At 45.2% G+C, this 20,527-nt stretch overlaps 1 protein-coding gene across 1 annotated transcript in view; it reads right to left on the reverse strand.

Moving 5' to 3' along the window:
• Window positions 1-6,118: 6,118 nt before the first annotated feature.
• FGF5 (fibroblast growth factor 5) overlaps window positions 6,119-20,527 on the reverse strand; it is a 157,911-nt gene continuing 143,502 nt past the window's right edge. Inside the window, exon 3 of the mRNA XM_075337784.1 lies at window positions 6,119-6,823. Coding sequence (XP_075193899.1) covers window positions 6,470-6,823 — 354 coding nt within the window. The 3' untranslated portion in view covers window positions 6,119-6,469. The remainder of the gene's footprint in view (window positions 6,824-20,527) is intronic.

The raw sequence follows: 20,527 nt of genomic DNA on the forward strand, positions 1-20,527 counted from the left end.
TTACCATGAGCCCTCCTCGAACGATGGACTCTCCCTCCCGTGACACCCTCCTGTGTGATGACTGTCTGAACCTTACATGAAATGGTGTCCTTTCCTCATCATCCTCTTCTTGATCCTCTTTCTCTGTGACCCCCACCTCCTCCCACAGACTATTCAAAGTGTGCTCCAATATGTAGATGAGCGGAATAGTGATACTGATGACGACATCGTCAGTGCTAACTGTGAGGACATGGACTCTCAGTGCTTAGCATGGGTTAACTTTCTTAACATTCAGCCAGACATGAAGACAGTTTGTTTATAGATGGGGGATAATCCCTCATTGTTCTACAAGACTCTTGGGAGTTAAGTATTGAAGTTTTTGTTGACTCATGTAATTGTTTTGCCTACTGAAGGCCAGACACCCAGATAACTAAATTATGCGAACTTCCCATTGTATTACTAAGGGGTACTTCTCACATAGCGAGATCGCTAGCGAGATCGCTGCTGAGTCACAGTATTTGTGACATACCAGTGACCTCATTAGCGATCTCGCTGTGTGTGACACTGAGCAGCGATCTGGCCCCTGCTGTGAGATCGCTGCTCGTTACACATAGTGCTGGTTCATTTTTTGGACGTTGCTTTCCTGCTGTGAAGCACACATCACTGTGTTTGACAGCGAGAGAGCAACAATCTGAATGTGCAGGGAGCAGGGAGCCGGCGTCTGGCAGTCTGCAGTAAGCTGTAACCAAGGTAAATAAACGGCTAACCAAGCGAAGCCCTTTGCTTGGTTATCTGATATTTACCTTGGTTACTAGCATCCGCCGCTCTCAGGCTGCCAGTGCCGGCTCCCTGCTCCCTGTACAAGTAGCCGGAGTACACATCGGGTAAATAAGCAAAGCGGTTTGCTTATTAACCCGATATGTACTCTGGCTAGGAGTGCAGGGAGCCAGCGCTAAGCGGTGTGTGCTTTTAACCAAGGTAAATATCAGGTAACCAAGCGCTTGGTTACCCGATATTTACCTTAGTTACCAAGTGCAGCATCACTTCCACGCGTCGCTACTGGCTGGGGGCTGGTCACTGGTCGCTGGTGAGATCTGCCTGATTGACAGCTCAACAGCGACCATGTAGTGACGCACCAGTGATCCTGACCAGGTCAGATCGCTGGTGGGATCGCTGGAGCGTTGCTAAAGTGTGACGATACCCTTAGTGAATTGCTAGATGTGATGTAACTTACCTGTCTATCCTGTTTCTGGATATTTGAATGTGGCTTGAAATCTAGCCAATAAGAGCCCAGTCTTATCCACCAATCGTGAAAACCCCAATGGTCTGAATGGAGTGCTCAGGGGTATAAGAAGGAAGACTGTCCATTGCCCAGAGAGACTCTTGCTACATGCTACCAATCTAGGATCTGCAAATCCGATTGGCAAACCATACCTAAACCAGGATGCCTTGTGGACTCGGTCTAGGGACTTTGTCTCCAACTAGAGGAGACTCTTGCTACATACTACCAATCTAGGACCTGCGGATCCGATTGGCAAGCCATAACCAAACCTGGATTATAATACTTTATGGACTTCAGCATCAAATGCAAGAATTCGGCTTTGATATCAAGGACTATTTAAGGAAGGAATCCAGCTTGGGACAATCCAGTCATCTGACTACAGACTTTGCAGACCTCAGCCAGCTTCCTAAATCTGGCGTTATTCCATGCTCGGTGGGTGCTCGCCGAAAGCGGTGTGCTGCTGGATAGGAGTAAGGAGCCCTGGAAGCTCTGAGGCATGGACATTCTAATCCCTGGTGAGCCAGCGGAAGGGTGATAAACTGTTGCCTGTTATATTTGTGTGTTTTGCTGGTTATGTGCTATGTGCTGTTAATTGTTTGGGGATCCAATAAAGTTTTAATATTGTGATTCCCTCACCCTGTGTTGTCTGAGTAGTGTTTCGCCCACGGTTTAGGAGGTCGGGCGTTCAGTTGGGATGAGCCCTGGGCCATGCTGTCTTTCTAAAGGCAGCCAGGCCAGCGGACGAGAGCACCCACTGACCCCCATGTCTCCACACTAACCATCTTTTGTAACCATTTTGAAACTGTGCAGGGGGGTGCAGATGTCCTTCACCTGTGGCCACTTCGCAATCGTGATTTGCCCCACATCCGTACTGCGTTGTCCAAGGTTATGCGTCATGGCATAGTGCACCAGGGCTTGCTGCTGTTGCCACAGCTTTATGCCTTATTTTCTTTCTTTTTCCTTTTTTTAAATTTCTATCATTATCTGGGAGATCAAACCCAAACAATAACGCAAACTTCCCTAAGAAGTTTGTGCTTGGGGTCCTTGCATGGACACTAGGTGTCCGGTACAGACCCCGAACTTTACAGTTTGGGTTCGCCCATCACTATGTGTTACGATAGAGACTCATAAATATACCTTGGAGTGTTTCTGTAATCTTTGGAATGCTAAACTCTGAATGGTAAACTGAGGAAATGTAGTGCTTCATGGGATTTTATAGATAAAGGTAAAGTTCATTTTTGGCTGCAGATTAACGAGGTGTTCTCACAAACAAAATGAATCTTATTCAATAGATCTTGGAATAATAGTAAGCTCCACATTTGGATGTGTTTAAAAAAAATGTTACTGTGCTGAAATAATCTATATATATAATTGCCTTATTCTGTCTGTCTGTCTGTCTATCTGTCTGTCTGTCTGTCTGTCTGTCATGCTCCGAAATTGTGTCCTTACGGTGACACAAAGCTGATTGGCCGCTGGGCTCGCCATGGCCCCGCCCCCCCACACGGATTGGCCTCTCGCCCCGGCTCTCTGCAGGCCCCGCCCCCTCACGCAATGCACGCTCGCTGTGGCCCAACTGACACGGGGCTCCGATTCCCAGGTGAGTACACACACACATCACACTCACTCTCACACATCACATCCACACACTCACAACATCCTGGGATATCGCTTGCTTCTACACCGGCTCCGTCAGGATCCCGGCAGCGCCACACATAACCTTGCGATGCTGGGATCATAACGGAGGCCGTGAAAGCTGGTAACCATTATACACATCGGGTAACTAAGGTCCCTTAGTTACCCGATGTGTATCATAGTTACCAGTGTACACCGGCCCACACTCACACACACATCACATCGCATCCACACATCAAGGTCCTGCAGCTGCAGAACATACAGACACATAACAGCACACACACACACACATACACACACACACATACACACACAAATCAGATCACACTCACTCACATACACACATCACATCGCATCCACATACTCACAACATCCTGGGATATCGCTTGCTTCTCGGCGGCGATATTGTGCTGTGATCTTCCAGGACCTGCGGGAGGATCACATGGCCAGAAGCATGTGATATCCCCGGATGTTGTGAGTATCAGCGCGTATGTGCAATATCGTCAGTGTCTGTGTGTGTGAGTGTATGCGATCGGGTGTGTGTGAGTGTATGCGATCGGGTGTGTGTGTGAGTGTATGCGATCGGGTGTGTGTGTGAGTGTATGCGATCGGGTGTGTGTGTGAGTGGATGCGATCGGTTGTGTGTGTGAGTGGATGCGATCGGTTGTGTGTGTGAGTGGATGCGATCGGTTGTGTGGGTGAGTGGATGCGATCGGTTGTGTGGGTGAGTGGATGCGATCGGGTGTGGGTGAGTGTCGGCAGAGGAGCACGGCGTGCTGGAGGAGGCTGGGAGCAGAGAGGCTGATCTTGGGGAAGGCTGGGAGGGGGGGGCTGATGCTGAGGGAGGCTGGAAGGAGAGAGGCTGAGCAAACGTGCTCCATCCGCCATACTGCGCACTCCCCATCGTGCTGCATCCCCCATGCTGCGCACTCCCAAACGTGGTCCATCCGCCATGCTGCGCACTCCCAAACGTGGTCCATCCGCCATGCTGCGCACTCCCAAACGTGGTCCATCCGCCATGCTGCGCACTCCCAAATGTGCTCCATCCGCCATGCTGCGCACTCCCAAACGTGCTCCATCCGCCATACTGCGCACTCCCCATCGTGCACCATCCGGCATGCTGCGCACTCCTAAGCGGATGGAGCATGATGGGGGGTGCGCAGCATGGCGGATGGAGCACGTTTGGGAGTGCGCAGCATGGCGGATGGAGCACGTTTGGGAGTGCGCAGCATGACGGATGGAGCACGTTTGGGAGTGCGCAGCATGACGGATGGAGCATGTTTGGGAGTGCGCAGCATGCCGGATGGTGCACGATGGGGAGTGCGCAGTATGGCGGATGGAGCACGTTTGGGAGTGCGCAGCATGGCGGATGGAGCACGTTTGGGAGTGCGCAGCATGGCGGATGGACCACGTTTGGGAGCGCGCAGCATGGCGGATGGAGCACGTTTGGGAGTGCGCAGCATGGCGGATGGAGCACGTTTCGGAGTGCGCAGCATGGCGGATGGAGCACGTTTGGGAGTGCGCAGCATGGCGGATGGAGCACGTTTGGGAGTGCGCAGCATGCCGGATGGTGCACGATGGGGAGTGCGCAGTATGGCGGATGGAGCACGTTTGGGAGTGCGCAGCATGGCGGATGGAGCACGTTTGGGAGTGCGCAGCATGGCGGATGGACCACGTTTGGGAGTGCGCAGCATGGCGGATGGAGCACGTTTGGGAGTGCGCAGCATGGCGGATGGAGCACGTTTGGGAGTGCGCAGCATGGCGGGTGGAGCACGTTTGGGAGTGCGCAGCATGGCGGATGGAGCATGATAGGGGGTGCGCAGCATGGCGGATGGAGCACGTTTGGGAGTGCGCAGCATGGCGGATGGAGCACGTTTGGGAGTGTGCAGCATGGCGGATAGAGCACGATGGGGAGTGCGCAGCATGGCGGATGGAGCACGTTTGGGAGTGCGCAGCATGGGGGATGCAGCACGATGGGGAGTGCGCAGTATGGCGGATGGAGCACGTTTGGGAGTGCGCAGCATGGCGGATGGACCACGTTTGGGAGTGCGCAGCATGGCGGATGGAGCACGTTTGGGAGTGCGCAGCATGGGGGATGCAGCACGATGGGGGGTGCGCAGCATGGGGGATGGAGCACGATGGGAGGTGCACACCTCCCCCCAACACACACACACACGCGCACTGCACAACACACACACACTAGGAATCACAAACAACGCCCTACACAGACACCCACACACACAGACAACGCTGCACACACAAATATACGCACATACTGCACAACACACACATTGCTCAAAACATACCTCCCCCCAAAACACACCACACACACACAAACCGCACAACACACACACACACACAACGCTACAGACACACAGCGCTCCACAAACAACGCAACACACGCAACACACATACAACACCGCTCTCACCCCCCGCGACACTCAGAACATGTACAGCGCCCTACACAAACACTTGGTAACTACACACAACAACATCTATATATATAACAAAAATCATACATGAACTACACAATACGTAAATTCTAGAATACCCGATGCGTAGAATCGGGCCACCTTCTAGTCTTATATATATTTGTCCTTGCTGTGTACTGTATAATGGCCGTGTCTGACCATACGGGGGTTTGGTTTGACTATACCACATCTCCTGGGTTGGGGAGCAAGAAAAAAAGTATACAGATATTACAGCATGGGGTCACAAATAATTCTTTCTTTGAAGAAAAACAATTGTTAAAAACAGGTAGGGAAATGTACTTCACAAAAAGAATTACTTTATTACTTCCTCATGGTCTAGGAGAATGTGATATGATCAGACCATGTTCCTGCACAGTCAGACACGGCCATTAGAAAGTACATAGCAGGGGCACATATATAAGATTATCTCAGCACAGGAACATTTTTTTTAAAACAACCAAATGGGGAACTTCTTATTATGCCAAAATCTATTGGTTAAAATTAACTTTAAATTTAACTTTGTGGGAAACCCCTTTAAGACTAATCTTTTGATAAAACTTTATATCTAGAATATTTTTTTTTACAATTCTCCAAGACTTACCAGTAGTCTTATGGCAAACTATGTATCACGGTACCATCATAGGTTGTGTCCTAGAACTATGTTTGCTCTTTGACCTTTCTGACAAATTAACACATACACACGCATAAAAAGTTAAAAAAGAAATTACAGTTGCAAATGTATAATTAACTCTTTTCATTGTCTTTATTTTCAAGTGCACTGCGAATAAAGCAAATATGTGCTTAGGGCATTAACTCTATTTGTAGCTGTTTATAAGGACTGTCATAGTCGAAGTAGTCCTTTTGCATTTCTGCGATAAATATTTTCTTAAATTATCTAATAGATAGGCTTAAGCCTTACAAAACCACAGTGCACTACCGCCGCACTGAATGCTCATTTGCATTATTATAACGTAGCCACCTTTGATATCAGCAGTTGAAATTGGACCTTCTCACTGGTTAGAGGAATGTAGTGCAGAACGCAACCCTCATCTTGTGCTGTGTTGTCTAGTACGATATCTCCTCTCTATTCTGAGAGTATCCCAATTTATCCAAATCTAAATTTCAGCCTATATCGTACAGGACTGGTTTTCTTCTTTGGAGGGGGTGCCACAGGCTTGGGTTTGACAGGAGCATTAGTAGTCTTTTTTTTCTTTTCAGGTACTGTAACTGTGAATGAGAAATCAGGTGGCTCTACATGTTTGATCCTAGGAAGGAAGTGCGTTGATATGTGCTGTGGTTTCACTCGAGGGCTGGAACCTTTTTTGGCTTTTCCTCTTTTATTCAACGCCACATACCATCTTCTGCCTGTCCTTTCAGTTCTGTAAGTAGCTGAGGCATAAGTGTTATAGCTGTTTTCCTGATATCTTTCCATAAATTTGCAATCTTCCGAGAATTTAGGCTGCAAAAAAAAAAAAAAGAAAAGTTTTACATTTAAATATAGTTAACAAAAATTGATCATATTTTTACAAAGTGCATGTACCATATTTTTTGGACTATAAGACGCACCGGACCATAAGACATATACCCTGGTTTTAGTGGAGGAAAATAGGAAAATAACATTTTAAGCAAAAAATGTGGCCATGTGGATCTGCTGCTGACACTGTTATGGGGGTAATGTCCCAAAATTCTCTACTAAGGTACCCCATCCTGGTAATGATCCTCCTGCCTTGTATATGGTCCCCATCCTTGTATATATGTCCCCCTGATAAATACCCCTATCCTGATAAATACCCCCATCCTGATAAATATCCCCATCCTGATAAATACCCCCATGCTGGGATGTGCTCCCATCCTGGAATATGCACTCATCCTGGTATATGGCCCGCATCCTGTAACACACATAAAAACATAAACATTTATACTCACCTTTCCTCACTCCACACATCATCGCTCATCTTCCTGTCTGTACCAGAAGCAGCAACGCTGACCTGTGTGCACAGCAATGACATCATCACTGTGCGCATCGCTCTCCACACAGATCAGCGGGTCGGCAGACAGGAGGTCATCGCGATGCTGCAGAGAACGGTGACTAGTGAGTATACTTATTCACTGACCCCTGCGCAGATGATGATACTCGGGGGGAAGTGAATATAGTTACACATGTTCACTCGAGGCTATAGGAGCCAGGGATGATCACAAGGGCCAGCTGTTTAGTATGCGCACACCCCCCATCCACCATCCTGCCCACCTCTCAGTGCCGGCTTCAGGGCTGAGAGATGATCGGCATCGGGATGCAGTGCATATGAAATGAGGCTAATGAGCGGGCCCATGTGGTCACGATAGGCACTGCTACAGCCTGCTCCTGCCTCTGATGACCTGCTCCACCACCACCGCACCCCCCCTTCATCGCAGCCATCGGACTATAAGACACCCCCCCCACTTTCCCCAAAAAATTTTTGGGAAAAAAATGTGTCTTATAGGCCAAAAAATACGGTAAATAAAAATGCATCTGCAACTTTTACAATAAACCCCAACAGGTCAAAATAAGCCTTAACCCCTTCCCAACATGGAGATTTTCCATTTTTGTTGTTTTTTTGCTGTTTTTTTTTCCACCCCTTCTTTCAAGAGCCATAATTTGTTATATATTTTGTTGACATAGCCATATGAGGTTTTTTGCACAGGATGAGTTGGACTTTTGCATGACTCAATGCATCTTACTATGTGATGTACTGAAAAATGGTAAAAAAAAAATCCAAGTCAATGAACTGCAAAATAATACAACTCTGTAATTAATATAGTCAGTATCAGATGAAGAAATCTGCGCCATCACTAATATCAATCAAGGGGGTAACTAGCTACTGGAGAACTCAAACTATAATATATCCGATAGAGAAAGAGTTCAAACTCCATTTTATGTATAAAAATATATTACTTTATTAAATAATTTAATGAAAAATGCTTAAAAAGTGACATAACCATACATATGGAGGTACAGGTGTGGTACACAAAAGATGAATCACATGACACAGATACAAAAATATATAATGGGAAATGGTAAGCAGATGGCCTCTCAGAGCCGGTCTATATCTATTGAATATAATTTAATATGCTGCTACCCATAAATTGATCTTACTATGGCCACAAGAGCTCAATTGATCTCTTTTTACTTTAGAATAGAGTAAAACTGCCAGTTATGCAGAGTATACAAAAATTACATGCTCACCCATAGTGTTTCCTGTACTGGTCAGTGAGTCACTGACCCCAATGTGCGTTTCACGTAAGGTTTCCTCGGGGGGGCCATGAGAAAGCCCTACGCGGAACGTAGCATGTCATTTTTGTATACTCTGCATAACTGGCTGTTTTATTCTATTCCATTTTTTCATAAATTTTTTTAATAAAGTAATATATTTTTATACATAAAATGGAGATTGAACTCTTTTTCTCTATCAGATATAACTCTGCAATTAATTTAGGGTAATGTGTTTCTATTGATCATTGGGCTTAAAAAGTGAGCTAGCAGGATGGATCTTCAGATCAGAATGATTATAATGATAGCAAAAGAGCATATATATATATGGTGAAAACAAACTTGGAAATTCAAATGCATCAAAAAAAAATTGTTGCTTGTGTTCCTTTTTTCAGTTGGTCTTATATAATATTCTAACTTTATGAGCTAATGACTTTTGGGTTTTCATTGGTTGTTGGCCATCAACATTAACAGAAATAAACACTTGAAATAGATCACTGTGTTTGTAATGACTCTATATAATATATGCATTTCCCTTTTTGTATTGAATTACTTAAATAAATTTAAATTTTTGATTATATTCTAATTTATTGAGATGCACCTGTACACGTTATTTCTGCTATCACAATCTTTGCTACAGTCAAAGGCATTACTATATAAACAGTGATAATATAGAGGGTTTACCAGTCTCTCTACTGCTTTTCAATTCCTCCAGATATTAGCAGAATGAAAAAAATATGGACATAAGACCATGATGTTACTAAAGGTCCTTCTACTTTTCTAACCTCTGAAAAATCAGTAATTGCACTGATAATACAGGAATGGCAATACCAGTTTCTGACTTTTTAGTATATAGCCTAGTTTCAGTTCATTTAATTCACATTTGAACACTAAGATACATCAGTTTGCCAAAAAATGCCATATTGAAAATGTTGCTGTCTAATAAGATATTCCTGCCATACAATTATGTGGTGTTAATTGCACAGATATTCACACTAGCATTAGGTTGTTTTTATTGAAAATACTGAGGCTCAAACATTCTCAGAAGTGTAAGGGGATACTTTCCCTAATTTGTAATCATTAGAGAAAATATAGTGCGCTCTGCAGACTTATCTGTATCATGTTGCGACTTTGTGCATTCTGTGGCTTATGGCCAAAAGACATCTACCCTCGAGTTTTTTAACAATATTATTAATGTGTTTAAGCAATCACCTTTCTTAAACATTTACCTGATATTTGTGGGTAGTGTATAATATTTTTTTAAAAAGCTATGGTACAGCATGTAAAGACTGATCCCATGATGTTAACTAGGCAAAAATGTATTTTTTAAATTTGTGCATTTTCTATTGTATTAGTAAAATACTCGTGGCTTTGCTCGTGGATAATTATAAATGATAAATTATAAAGATAATTATAAAGATAATTATACATTAAATTTTTGGTTACGCTTGCAAAGGTTACATTTTCAGTTTCACCCTGAAGTTGACATCTTCAGGGTTTACAATTTGTTTTTACATCTCTTCTTCTTTTTTACTTTTGCGTTAACATTTGTCACCCACCCTAAAACAAGCAATGTAGAGTTGACCATGTGAAAAACACAAGCTCTCCAAATTAATGCTGACTGCTTTAAGTGATTGACCTTGTGCCTTGTTTATAGTCATTCAAATGCAAGTCGAATTGTGAGACGCTTAAAATGTAAGGGCGTGTTGCTTGTAAGCAAGGAGATACGTGGAACGTAAACATTTTCTCCTTTAGAGTTTCCCATAAGAATAGTGGCTTTGATAACGTTGGGCATGAGACACAGCCTTGTGCCATTACACAATTTTGCTGGGCCAAGGTTCCTAGGCAAAATTATCGGGCTCCTATTGTTAAAGTGAGCCCATGTCGTAGCATTCCAGAAGGCTCCCAAGAATTCATGAACTCCAACTGGTTCATAATGGCTTGTTCACTATCCATGACTGAATCAATGGACATGTATGTGGTCACTGGACCTGCCAGTCTCCCCTGTATTTATAGATTTATGGAGCTGACAATATCCTTTTTAGGTGCTAGGATTGTGCATTCACAAAGCCACAGATTATTATTAAAATTGTTAGAATTATAAGGTAGAATGTGGCGAATAATCTCCAGTACTGGGGATGTCATTTTTCAAAAGTGTTCCGGGAAGGAAATTAAGACAATAATGCAATCTGTAGAAACTGCAAAAAGTACAATTCCACCCTTTAAGTGATTGGATCCCTGCAGATTTTTCAAGGTGCTATCGAGAGACTCAGCCACATTCTTGTATTCCATGGTACATTCTATAATCACATTTTGTCAAAGGCAACAAGAGGTACCCTGACTAAAGACCTTTAACAAAATTAAACTTTTATTCTAATTATGAAATAAACCAAAAACTTGTAGTTAAAAGCACAAGTAGCAGGGATGTATATTATAGTCTTATAGTAATTAGAATTATAATATGGGGTGTCTCACAGAGATTTGAATGCAATTCCGAAATGGCAACGGACAAATTATTCCTGATTCACTCTCATATTTCACTTGTTCGAACCCTGCATCAGCTTATTAAAAAGCTACTAACCTTCCCAACATGTTTCACCATGACTGGCTTCATCAGGCGACTGAAGCTATAAAGGAGTAGAGATGAGCGAACCGGTCGCGGTTTGGCTCGAGCTTGGTTCGTCGAACGAAGGTCTAGTTCGAGTTCGGTTCGGAGAACCGGTTCGGCGAACCACTCAAACCCATAGAAATCAATGGAAGGCAATCACAAACACATAAAAACACCTAGAAAACACCCTCAAAGGTGTCCAAAAGGTGACAAACAAGCACAACACAACACAAACACATGGGAAAGTGACAAGAACAAATTCTCATGCGAAAAAAAAACAGCGTTACGAGGAAAAAGAGGACGAGACACAGATATAGGCATGGCAGGCCCTTCTAAAATGATGTAAAACACCGCAAGGTGACTCCAAGCGGAGTCTCCCTCTTTTCCAAAAATTCGGCCACACAGACACCCCTTCAGTGGCAGCACTTGTACCCCAGTTGTACACTTCCCAGGTAGATTTGCATCAAGCACATTAAAAAATACGCCATCCTTAACCAACCCCAGGATGACACCGGGGTAGGTAGCTAAGTCTTTGCTGAACCATGACTTGTTCATCTTGGCTCCTTTTTAAAAACACTTCAAGCAAGGGTTACTCCAAGCGGAGTCTCCCTCTTTTCCAAAAATGGGGCCACACAGACACCCCTTCAGTGGCAGCACTTGTGCCCCAGTTGTACACTTCACAGGTACATTTGCATCAAGCACATTCAAAATACACAAACATTTACTCTCCCCAGGATGACACTGGGGTTTTAAATTCCTTGTGGATCCATGACTTGTTCATTTTGATGAACGTTAGTCTGTCCACATTGTCAGTGGACAGACGTGTGCGCTTATCTGTCAGCACACACCCAGCAGCACTGAAGACACGTTCAGAGACAATGCTGGCAGCTGGACACGACAAGATCTCCAAGGCGTAAGTGGAGACCTCTGGCCATTTTTCAAGATTTGAAGCCCAAAATGAGCAAGGCTCCATTTGCAAAGTCATGGCATCGATGTTCATTTGGAGATACTCCTGTATCATCCTCTCCAGCCGTTGACTATGTGTCAGACTTGTTGTCTCTGGTGGCCTTGCAAAGGATGGTCTAAAAAAATTATGAAAAGATTCAATAAAATTGCTGTTACCAGCACCAGATACGGTGCTGCTGGTATGGGTAGACTGTTGAAGATGACAAGACCGTCCCAAGTTTGTGAAGTTACAACTGGGAGATTCACTCCGTGCACCACGGTTTTTTGGTGGAAAAGCAGAGCTAAGATCGAGTAACAGCTTTTGCTGATACTCCTGCATACGTGCGTCCTTTTCTATGGCTGGAATTATGTCACAAAATTTGGACTTGTACCGGGGATCTAATAGTGTGGCAAGCCAGTAGTCATCATCACTTCTAATTTTGACAATACGAGGGTCATGTTGGAGGTAGTGCAGCAAGAAGGCGCTCATGTGTCTTGCGCAGCCATGCGGACCAAGTCCACGCTGTGTTTGTGGCATAGAGGTGCTAACCGTTCTTTCTTCCTCTGACATCTCCCCCCAACCTCTTTCAACTGAAATTTGACCAAGGTCTCCCTCATCCGCTGAGTCTTCCATGTCCATGGACAGTTCATCCTCCTTTTCTTCATGTTCTCCTGTACCTTCCTCAACATTTTGCCTGCTACTATGTGCCCTTGTTGATTCCTGTCCCCTATGGTCCCATGCCTGCCGCCTTGGTGATGATGAACGTCTGGACCTTGGTGATGTTGTTGTCCCTTGCGCATATGAATCCTCCTGTAGTTCCTCCCCTTCCTGTTGTCCCATCCCCTGACTCCGAATAGTGTTTAGCGTGTATTCCAGCATGTAAATGACTGGAATTGTCATGCTGATAATGGCATAGTCAGCGCTAAACATATTTGTCGCCATGTCGAAACTGTGCAGAAGGGTGCATAGGTCCTTGATCTGAGACCACTCCATCGGGGTGATCTGCCCCACTTCTGCATCTCGTTGGCCCAGGCTATACGTCATGACGTATTGCACCAGGGCTCGGTGGTGCTGCCACAGTCGGTGTAACATCTGGAGAGTCGAATTCCAGCGTGTCGGCACATCGCATTTCAGGCGATTAACCGGCAGGCCGAAAGACTTCTGGAGCGATGCAAGTCGCTCAGCAGCGGTGGTTGAACGGTGGAAGTGAGCAGACAGTTTTCGTGCCCTGTTCAGAAGGCCATCTAGGCCAGGATAGTGTGTTAAAAATTGCTGGACAACAAGGTTCAACACGTGAGCCATACAAGGCACGTGTGTAACCTTGCCCAGGCAAAGGGCCGCACCCAGGTTTGCAGCATTGTCGCACACGGCCTTACCAGGCTGCAGGTTGAGTGGAGACAACCATTTACCAAACTCAGTCTCCAGAGCTGCCCACAACTCAGCCGCTGTGTGACTCTAGTTCCAAGACATTTCAAGATAAAGACCGCCTGATGCCGTTGCACTCTGCTGCCAACATAGTAATGAGGGGTGCGTGATTCCTTCTGCGCAGTTACAACGCTGGTGGCCTGAGCAGGCAGGCTTGGGGTGGAGGTGGAGGAGCCAGATGAGGTTGAGGAGGCAGAAGCAGTGGCGGAACTTGGACAGACAGAGGATTGACACACAAGTCGTGGGGACGGCAAGACTTGTGCAGCAGACCCTTAACCATCTATCACCATAGTTACCCAGTGCCTAGTCAGCAACATGTACATCTACTGTCCATGCTTACTGGTCCAAGTATGTGTGGTGAAATGCACCCTGTCACACACAGAGCTTCTGCCCAGTCAGCGACATGTAACGTCCCTGTCCATGCTTACTGGTCCAAGTATCGGTGGTGAAATGCACCCGTTCCCATACAGAGTTTCTCAAGGAAGCGGTGATGTTGTGTGCGACATGCTGGTGTAGCGCAGGCACACCTTTCTTAGAGAAGTAGTGGCAACTGGGCATCTGGTACTGGGGCACAGCGACAGACATAAGGTCTCTAAAATCCTGTGTGTGCACCAGGCAGAAAGGCAGCATTTTGGTAGCCAAGAGCTTACAGAGGGATAAAGTCAACCTCTTAGCTTTGTCATGGGTCACAGGAAATGGCCTTTTATTTATCCACATCTGAGGGACAGAGATCTGGCTGCTGTGCGTAGACGGTGGTGAGTAGGGTGTCCCTGGAAAAATGCAGGTTTGTGAGGAAAGTGCAGGCGTAGACATGATGCTGCCTTCATCCAACGTTGGTGCTATCGATATCTGAGAGAGCTGTACACACGCACTTGTTTCCGCTTCCAAACCAACTGACGACCTACCAAACAAACTGCCTGTTGCAGTTACAGTGGTGGAAGTTGTGCGTGGAAAACCAGGTGTGACAGCTGTCCCCACAGTCCTAGAAGATGAAGAGCGCGCGGATGCACTGGAAGGGGCAGGCGATGGATGGTCCGCTCCGCTAGGCTGCATTGCAGCACGGTGAGCTTCCCACTGGGACATATGATATTTATTCATGTGACGATTCATGGAAGAAGTTGTCAAACTGCTGAGGTTTTTTCCTCTACTAACAGATTCTCGACAAATTTTACAGATCACATGATTTGGGCGATCCTTTTCAAGGTCAAAAAAGGACCAGGCTATGCAAGGCTTAGAGACCATGCGAGCTGCAAAGCCACCTCGACTTGTGCTCAGAGGCAGAGTGGTGGCTGAGGATGCAGTTGTAGACGTGCTACCAGTACTCCTCCTCTGTCCAGGAAGGTGCAAGGTAACTTCGTCGTCAGTTGCATCCTCCTCCACCGCCTCTGTTGACCTCCTCAAGTGCCTGACTGTGGGTTGACAGTAGGTGGGATCTAGAACTTCCTCATCAAGCGTTGTGTTTGCACTACCCTCACCCTCAGACCAAGCCTGTTTCTGCCCTGACCGAATATATAAGTTGTCATCCCAATCTGGTATCTGCGTCTCATCGTCATCAGTATGTTCCTCATTGTCTCTACCAACAGGTGTTACAGTTTGTGAATAAGGGTCAACATTATGCTCAGAAACTTGGTCCTCTCGGCCAGAATCTGAGTCACAAAGGTTCTGGGCATCACTGCAGACCATTTCCTGGTCTGTACTCACTGTAGCTTGGGAGCAGACCTCTGATTCCCAGGCTATAGTGTGACTGAACAGCTCTGCAGACTCAGCCATCTCTGTTCTACCATACTGTGCAGGGCGGGTGGAGGCTTGAGAGCTGGGAGAAAGCAAATGTGATTGGGATGACAACTCAGAGGACTGTTTTTTTTTGGATGAGGTGGAGGAGAGAGCACTTGTTGGAGCACTTGAGATCCATTCCAGCATGTTCTTTTTTTTGGGCATCATCTACCTTTGTTACAGTTGTTTTGTTCCGTAAAAAAGGGAGCACATCTGATTGTCCATGGAAAGTAGTAGACATCTTAATTTTGCTGGAAGATGGCCTATGTTTAGCAGATGTTAATGGAGCTTTGGCACCTTCCCCACGGACAGAATCTTTTTTTCCTTTTCCAACACGCTTGTTCCCCTTCCCACCAGCATCTGTTATTTTGCTACTCATTTTGATTGCGACAAGATTGTCCACTTAAAATGTGGTAGTATAAATTGAGAGGTGGTGTAGATTGCAGAGGTGGTCTAGCTTTATTGGCAGCAGAAGAAACAACAACTATGCAACTATGGCCCTTAAACTAGCAGCACAGTTTGCAATTATAATGGCTTAGTAAAAAGGAGCTTGAGGGTGCAATGCAGAGGTGCTGGAAATAGCTTGGCACCAGTGGGACACTAATGATGTCCAACAGCCACTTTTAGGATGCCACTAAGTTTCCTCAGTGTTTGCTATTATAAAGGCTTAGTAAAAATGAGCTTGAGGGTGCAATGCAAAGGTGCTGGAAATAGCTTGGGAACAATGGGATATTAATGAAGTCCAACAGCCACTTTTAGGATGCCACTAAGTTTCCTCAGTGTTTGCTATTATAATGGCTTAGTAAAAATGAGCTTGAGGGTGCAATGCAGAGGTGCTGGAAATAGCTTGGCACCAGTGGGACACTAATGATGTCCAACAGCCACTTTTAGGATGCCACTAAGTTTGCTCAGTGTTTGCTGTTATAATGGCTTAGTAAAAATGAGCTTGAGGGTGCAATGCAGAGGTGCTGGAAATAGCTTGGCACCAGTGGGACACTAATGATGTCCAACAGCCACTTTTAGGATGCCACTAAGTTTCCTCAGTGTTTGCTATTATAATGGCTTAGTAAAAATGAGCTTGAGGGTGCAATGCAGAGGTGCTGGAAATAGCTTGGCACCAGTGGGACACTAATGATGTCCAACAGCCACTTTTAGGATGCCACTAAGTTTCCTCAGTGTTTGCTATTATAAAGGCTTAGTAAAAATGAGCTTGAGAGTGCAGTGCAGAGGTGCTGGAAATAGCTTGGCAACAGTGGGACACTAATGAAGTCCAAGAGCCACTTTTAGGATGCCACTAAGTTTGCTCAGTGTTTGCTGTTATAATGGCTTAGTAAAAATGAGCTTGAGGGTGCAATGCAGAGGTGCTGGAAATAGCTTGGCACCAGTGGGACACTAATGATATCCAACAGACACTTTTAGGATGCCACTAAGTTTGCTCAGTGTTTGCTATCATAATGGTTTAGTAAAAATGAGCTTGAGGGTGCAATGTAGAGGTGCTGGAAATAGCTTGGCAACAGTGGGACACTAATGAAGTCCAACAGCCACTTTTAGGATGCCACTAAATTTCCTCAGTGTTTGCTATTATAATGGCTTTAGTAAAAATGAGCTTGAGGGTGCAATGCAGAGCTGCTGGAAATAGCTTGGCACCAGTGGGACACTAATGATGTCCAACAGCCACTTTTAGGATGCCACTAAGTTTGCTCAGTGTTTGCTATTATAATGGCTTTAGTAAAAATGAGCTTGAGGGTGCAATGCAGAGCTGCTGGAAATAGCTTGGCACCAGTGGGACACTAATGATGTCCAACAGACACTTTTAGGATGCCACTAAGTTTAGTCAGTGTTTGCTATTATAATGGCTTAGTAAAAATGAGCTTGAGGGTGCAATGCAGAGGTGCTGGAAATAGCTTGGCACCAGTGGGACACTAATGAAGTCCAACAGCCACTTTTAGGATGCCACTAACTGGCAGCACTCTGTAATTAAAATGGCTTTGCTAAAAAGGGCAGGAGGGTACAGTGGCCGGGTTGTGGGTCAGTGTAGAGGAAAGGAAGTCTCACTTTCTATCCCTTCTAATGTTGAAATGCAGCAAGGAAGTTCCTGAGCTTAGCTACATAGACGCTGTTATCTGTAGCTGTTAAAAACTGTTTCCACGGACCTGACTGTCATCTATGGCTCTGAGCCAGCTGTAATTAGCCCTTACAAGGGCTGAAAGAAACTTCTATCCCTAGTCTGTAGAATGCTGTGTGTATAGCGTACACAGCAGGATCGGCGGCAGGAGCTGCGTCAACGGTGACTGACACCCAGACGCAGAAGGCAGATAATGCCGTGCTGGAACGAAATGTCCGTTTTTACAATGCAAGAACATGTGACATGGACAGCCTATGACACATGCCGTTGCTTCTCTGGCAAAAAGTCCACTTAGCTGTGTGTGTGTCTGGGATTGGCTGACATGCTGGCCCGCCCCACTAAACGTGCGCTTAGGGAAGGAAGAAAAGAAAAAAAAAAAAATGGCGATCGCCATTATCCCAGCAGCAGTGATCTGAATGCGCTGTTCCCGCACACTATACGCTGAAATTTCATAATAGTGTGAATCACAGAGTGACTTACACTATTACAGCGAAAAGCCAGCTAGTAATTAGCTTGGCTTTTGGCTGATAGAACCGTTATCGAACGTAACTCGAGCTAACGAACTTTTAGCAAAAAGCTCGAGTTCTAGTTCGATCTAGAACACCCCCCAAAATCACTCGAACCGCGAACTGGAGAACCACGAACCGCGCTCAACTCTAATAAGGAGCCGATTTTGACAGCCAAACTTCTTAATGGTGTGGTTCTCACATCACTATTAGGTCACTCAATCAATGATGTAATAATAAAAACTGTTTGTCCTACTGAATCTATAATCATTGGTTAACATCATTAATCATTATTTAACAATAGATATAACACATTTGTCATACTAAAAAAAAGGATTCTATTGGTATCAACTGACCTATCCATCAAAATCAATGGCTGCTCATTCTCCCCAGTCCCACGTGCTTGCTGCCTGGGGGTAATTCTAGACTCTGCTCTATCCTTCAAGCCACACATCCAAGCCCTCTTCACCTCCTGCTGCCTACAACTCAAAAATATTTCCGTGATTCATACATTCCTTTTCCAAGAAGCTGCAAAAACACTTATGCATGCCCTTATTATCTCCTGCCTGGACTATTGCAACCCCCTGCTCTGTGGCCTCCCTTCTAAGGCTATGTGTCCACGGTAGAATGTACCTGCGGATTTTTCTGCATGAAAATCCGCGACTTTCGCGGCAAATCCGCACCTGCGGATTTGCCGCGGATTTACCGCGGATTTTCCGCGGATTTGCCGCGGATTTTGATGCGGATTTTTTATTTTTTTTTTCCCCATTCTATACCCAAAACGTAACTTTTACTAATCCATATAAAATGAACAATAGTTCATAAACAAGTTAAAACCACGGTTCGCAATCGTCTCAAAAATTGGACGATCAACCGGACCAAAGTATGGAACTACTGAGATCCTAAGCAGCACACAAAGCCTCAGCTGGTTTGCACATCAGTGTACAGATCTACCAGCACAGCCAGTTTACACACAGATATATAGTTGTGCTAGCATACGTACTATAACCACCTGAGGTGTATACACAGATTAGTTGTCATATTGGAACCCCCATCAGGGGAACTCTCACTGTGTATATTAATCGGCAGATTTTTATAGAGGAATTTAAAAATAGATATATATATTCCTCTCTAATATATATATTAAGCTTGAATCAGGTTTTACACGCGCCTGGATGCGTGAATCGGGCATCTGTGGAGGGTCATGAAAAAAGCGATGCTTAGTGACGTCCACTGCTGATATCCCACCTGGACTCCCCTGATGATCCATATTGAAACGTTGGGAGTGGGAACCTTTAAATTGCCTGACTGCGGTTATCCAACTATATGGGACCTGATGTGCTGAGAAACAGCCCCCCGTTTTTGAGTTGGTAACCGACAATTAATGCCTGCCATAAAATCTGGAACTTGGTAAGACCATTCCTAATTAGAGAGGAATATATATATATCTATTTTTAAATTCCTCTATAAAAATCTGCCGATTAATATACACAGTGAGAGTTCCCCTGATGGGGGTTCCAATATGACAACTAATCTGTGTATACACCTCAGGTGGTTATAGTACGTATGCTAGCACAACTATATATCTGTGTGTAAACTGGCTGTGCTGGTAGATCTGTACACTGATGTGCAAACCAGCTGAGGCTTTGTGTGCTGCTTAGGATCTCAGTAGTTCCATACTTTGGTCCGGTTGATCGTCCAATTTTTGAGACGATTGCGAACCGTGGTTTTAACTTGTTTATGAACTATTGTTCATTTTATATGGATTAGTAAAAGTTACGTTTTAGGTCTGAACTCCTTTTTTGACTTAGTGATTGGTCCAGCTACTTTAATAACCATTCTATACCCAAATTCGCACCAAAATCCGCAACAAATAATTGACATGCTGCAGATTTTTCCGCATCAAAATCTGCGGCAAATCCGCAGCGGAAAAATCCGCAGCATGGACACAGCATTTCCAAAATGCCATTGAAATGGCTTGGAAGTGCCGCTGCTGCAGATTTTCGGGAAATCCGCGGTAAATCCGCGGCAAATCCGCGGCAAAATCCGCGGTAAATCCGCAGCGTGGGCACATAGCCTAACAGTCTCGCACCCGTATAATCTATTCTAAACTATGTTAACTCACTAATCCATCTTTCCCCTCACTACTCTCCAACTTCTCCTTTCTGCCAATCTCTTCACTGGCTTCTCATTGCCCAACAACTCCAGTTCAAAACCCTAACCATGACATACAAAGCCATCCACAACCCATCTCAATCATACATCTGTAATCTATTCTCCTTATACTTACCTGCACGTAACCTCCAATCCACACAAGATCTCCTTCTCTAATTCCCTCGCATCTCCTCTTCCCACAATCGCATCCAAGATTTCAGTTGTGCATCACCCATACTCTGGAATGCTCTGTCACAACATTTCAGAGTCTCACCTTGCTTGAAAAGCTTCAACAGGAACCTGAAAAACCACCTCTTCCGACAAGCCTACAACCTGCAGTAACACCCAGTCCGCTATAGTACTGCACGACCATCTCCAC

Source organism: Anomaloglossus baeobatrachus, chromosome 1, assembly GCF_048569485.1.
Source record: "Anomaloglossus baeobatrachus isolate aAnoBae1 chromosome 1, aAnoBae1.hap1, whole genome shotgun sequence".
In the NCBI taxonomy this organism is placed as follows: domain Eukaryota; kingdom Metazoa; phylum Chordata; class Amphibia; order Anura; family Aromobatidae; genus Anomaloglossus; species Anomaloglossus baeobatrachus.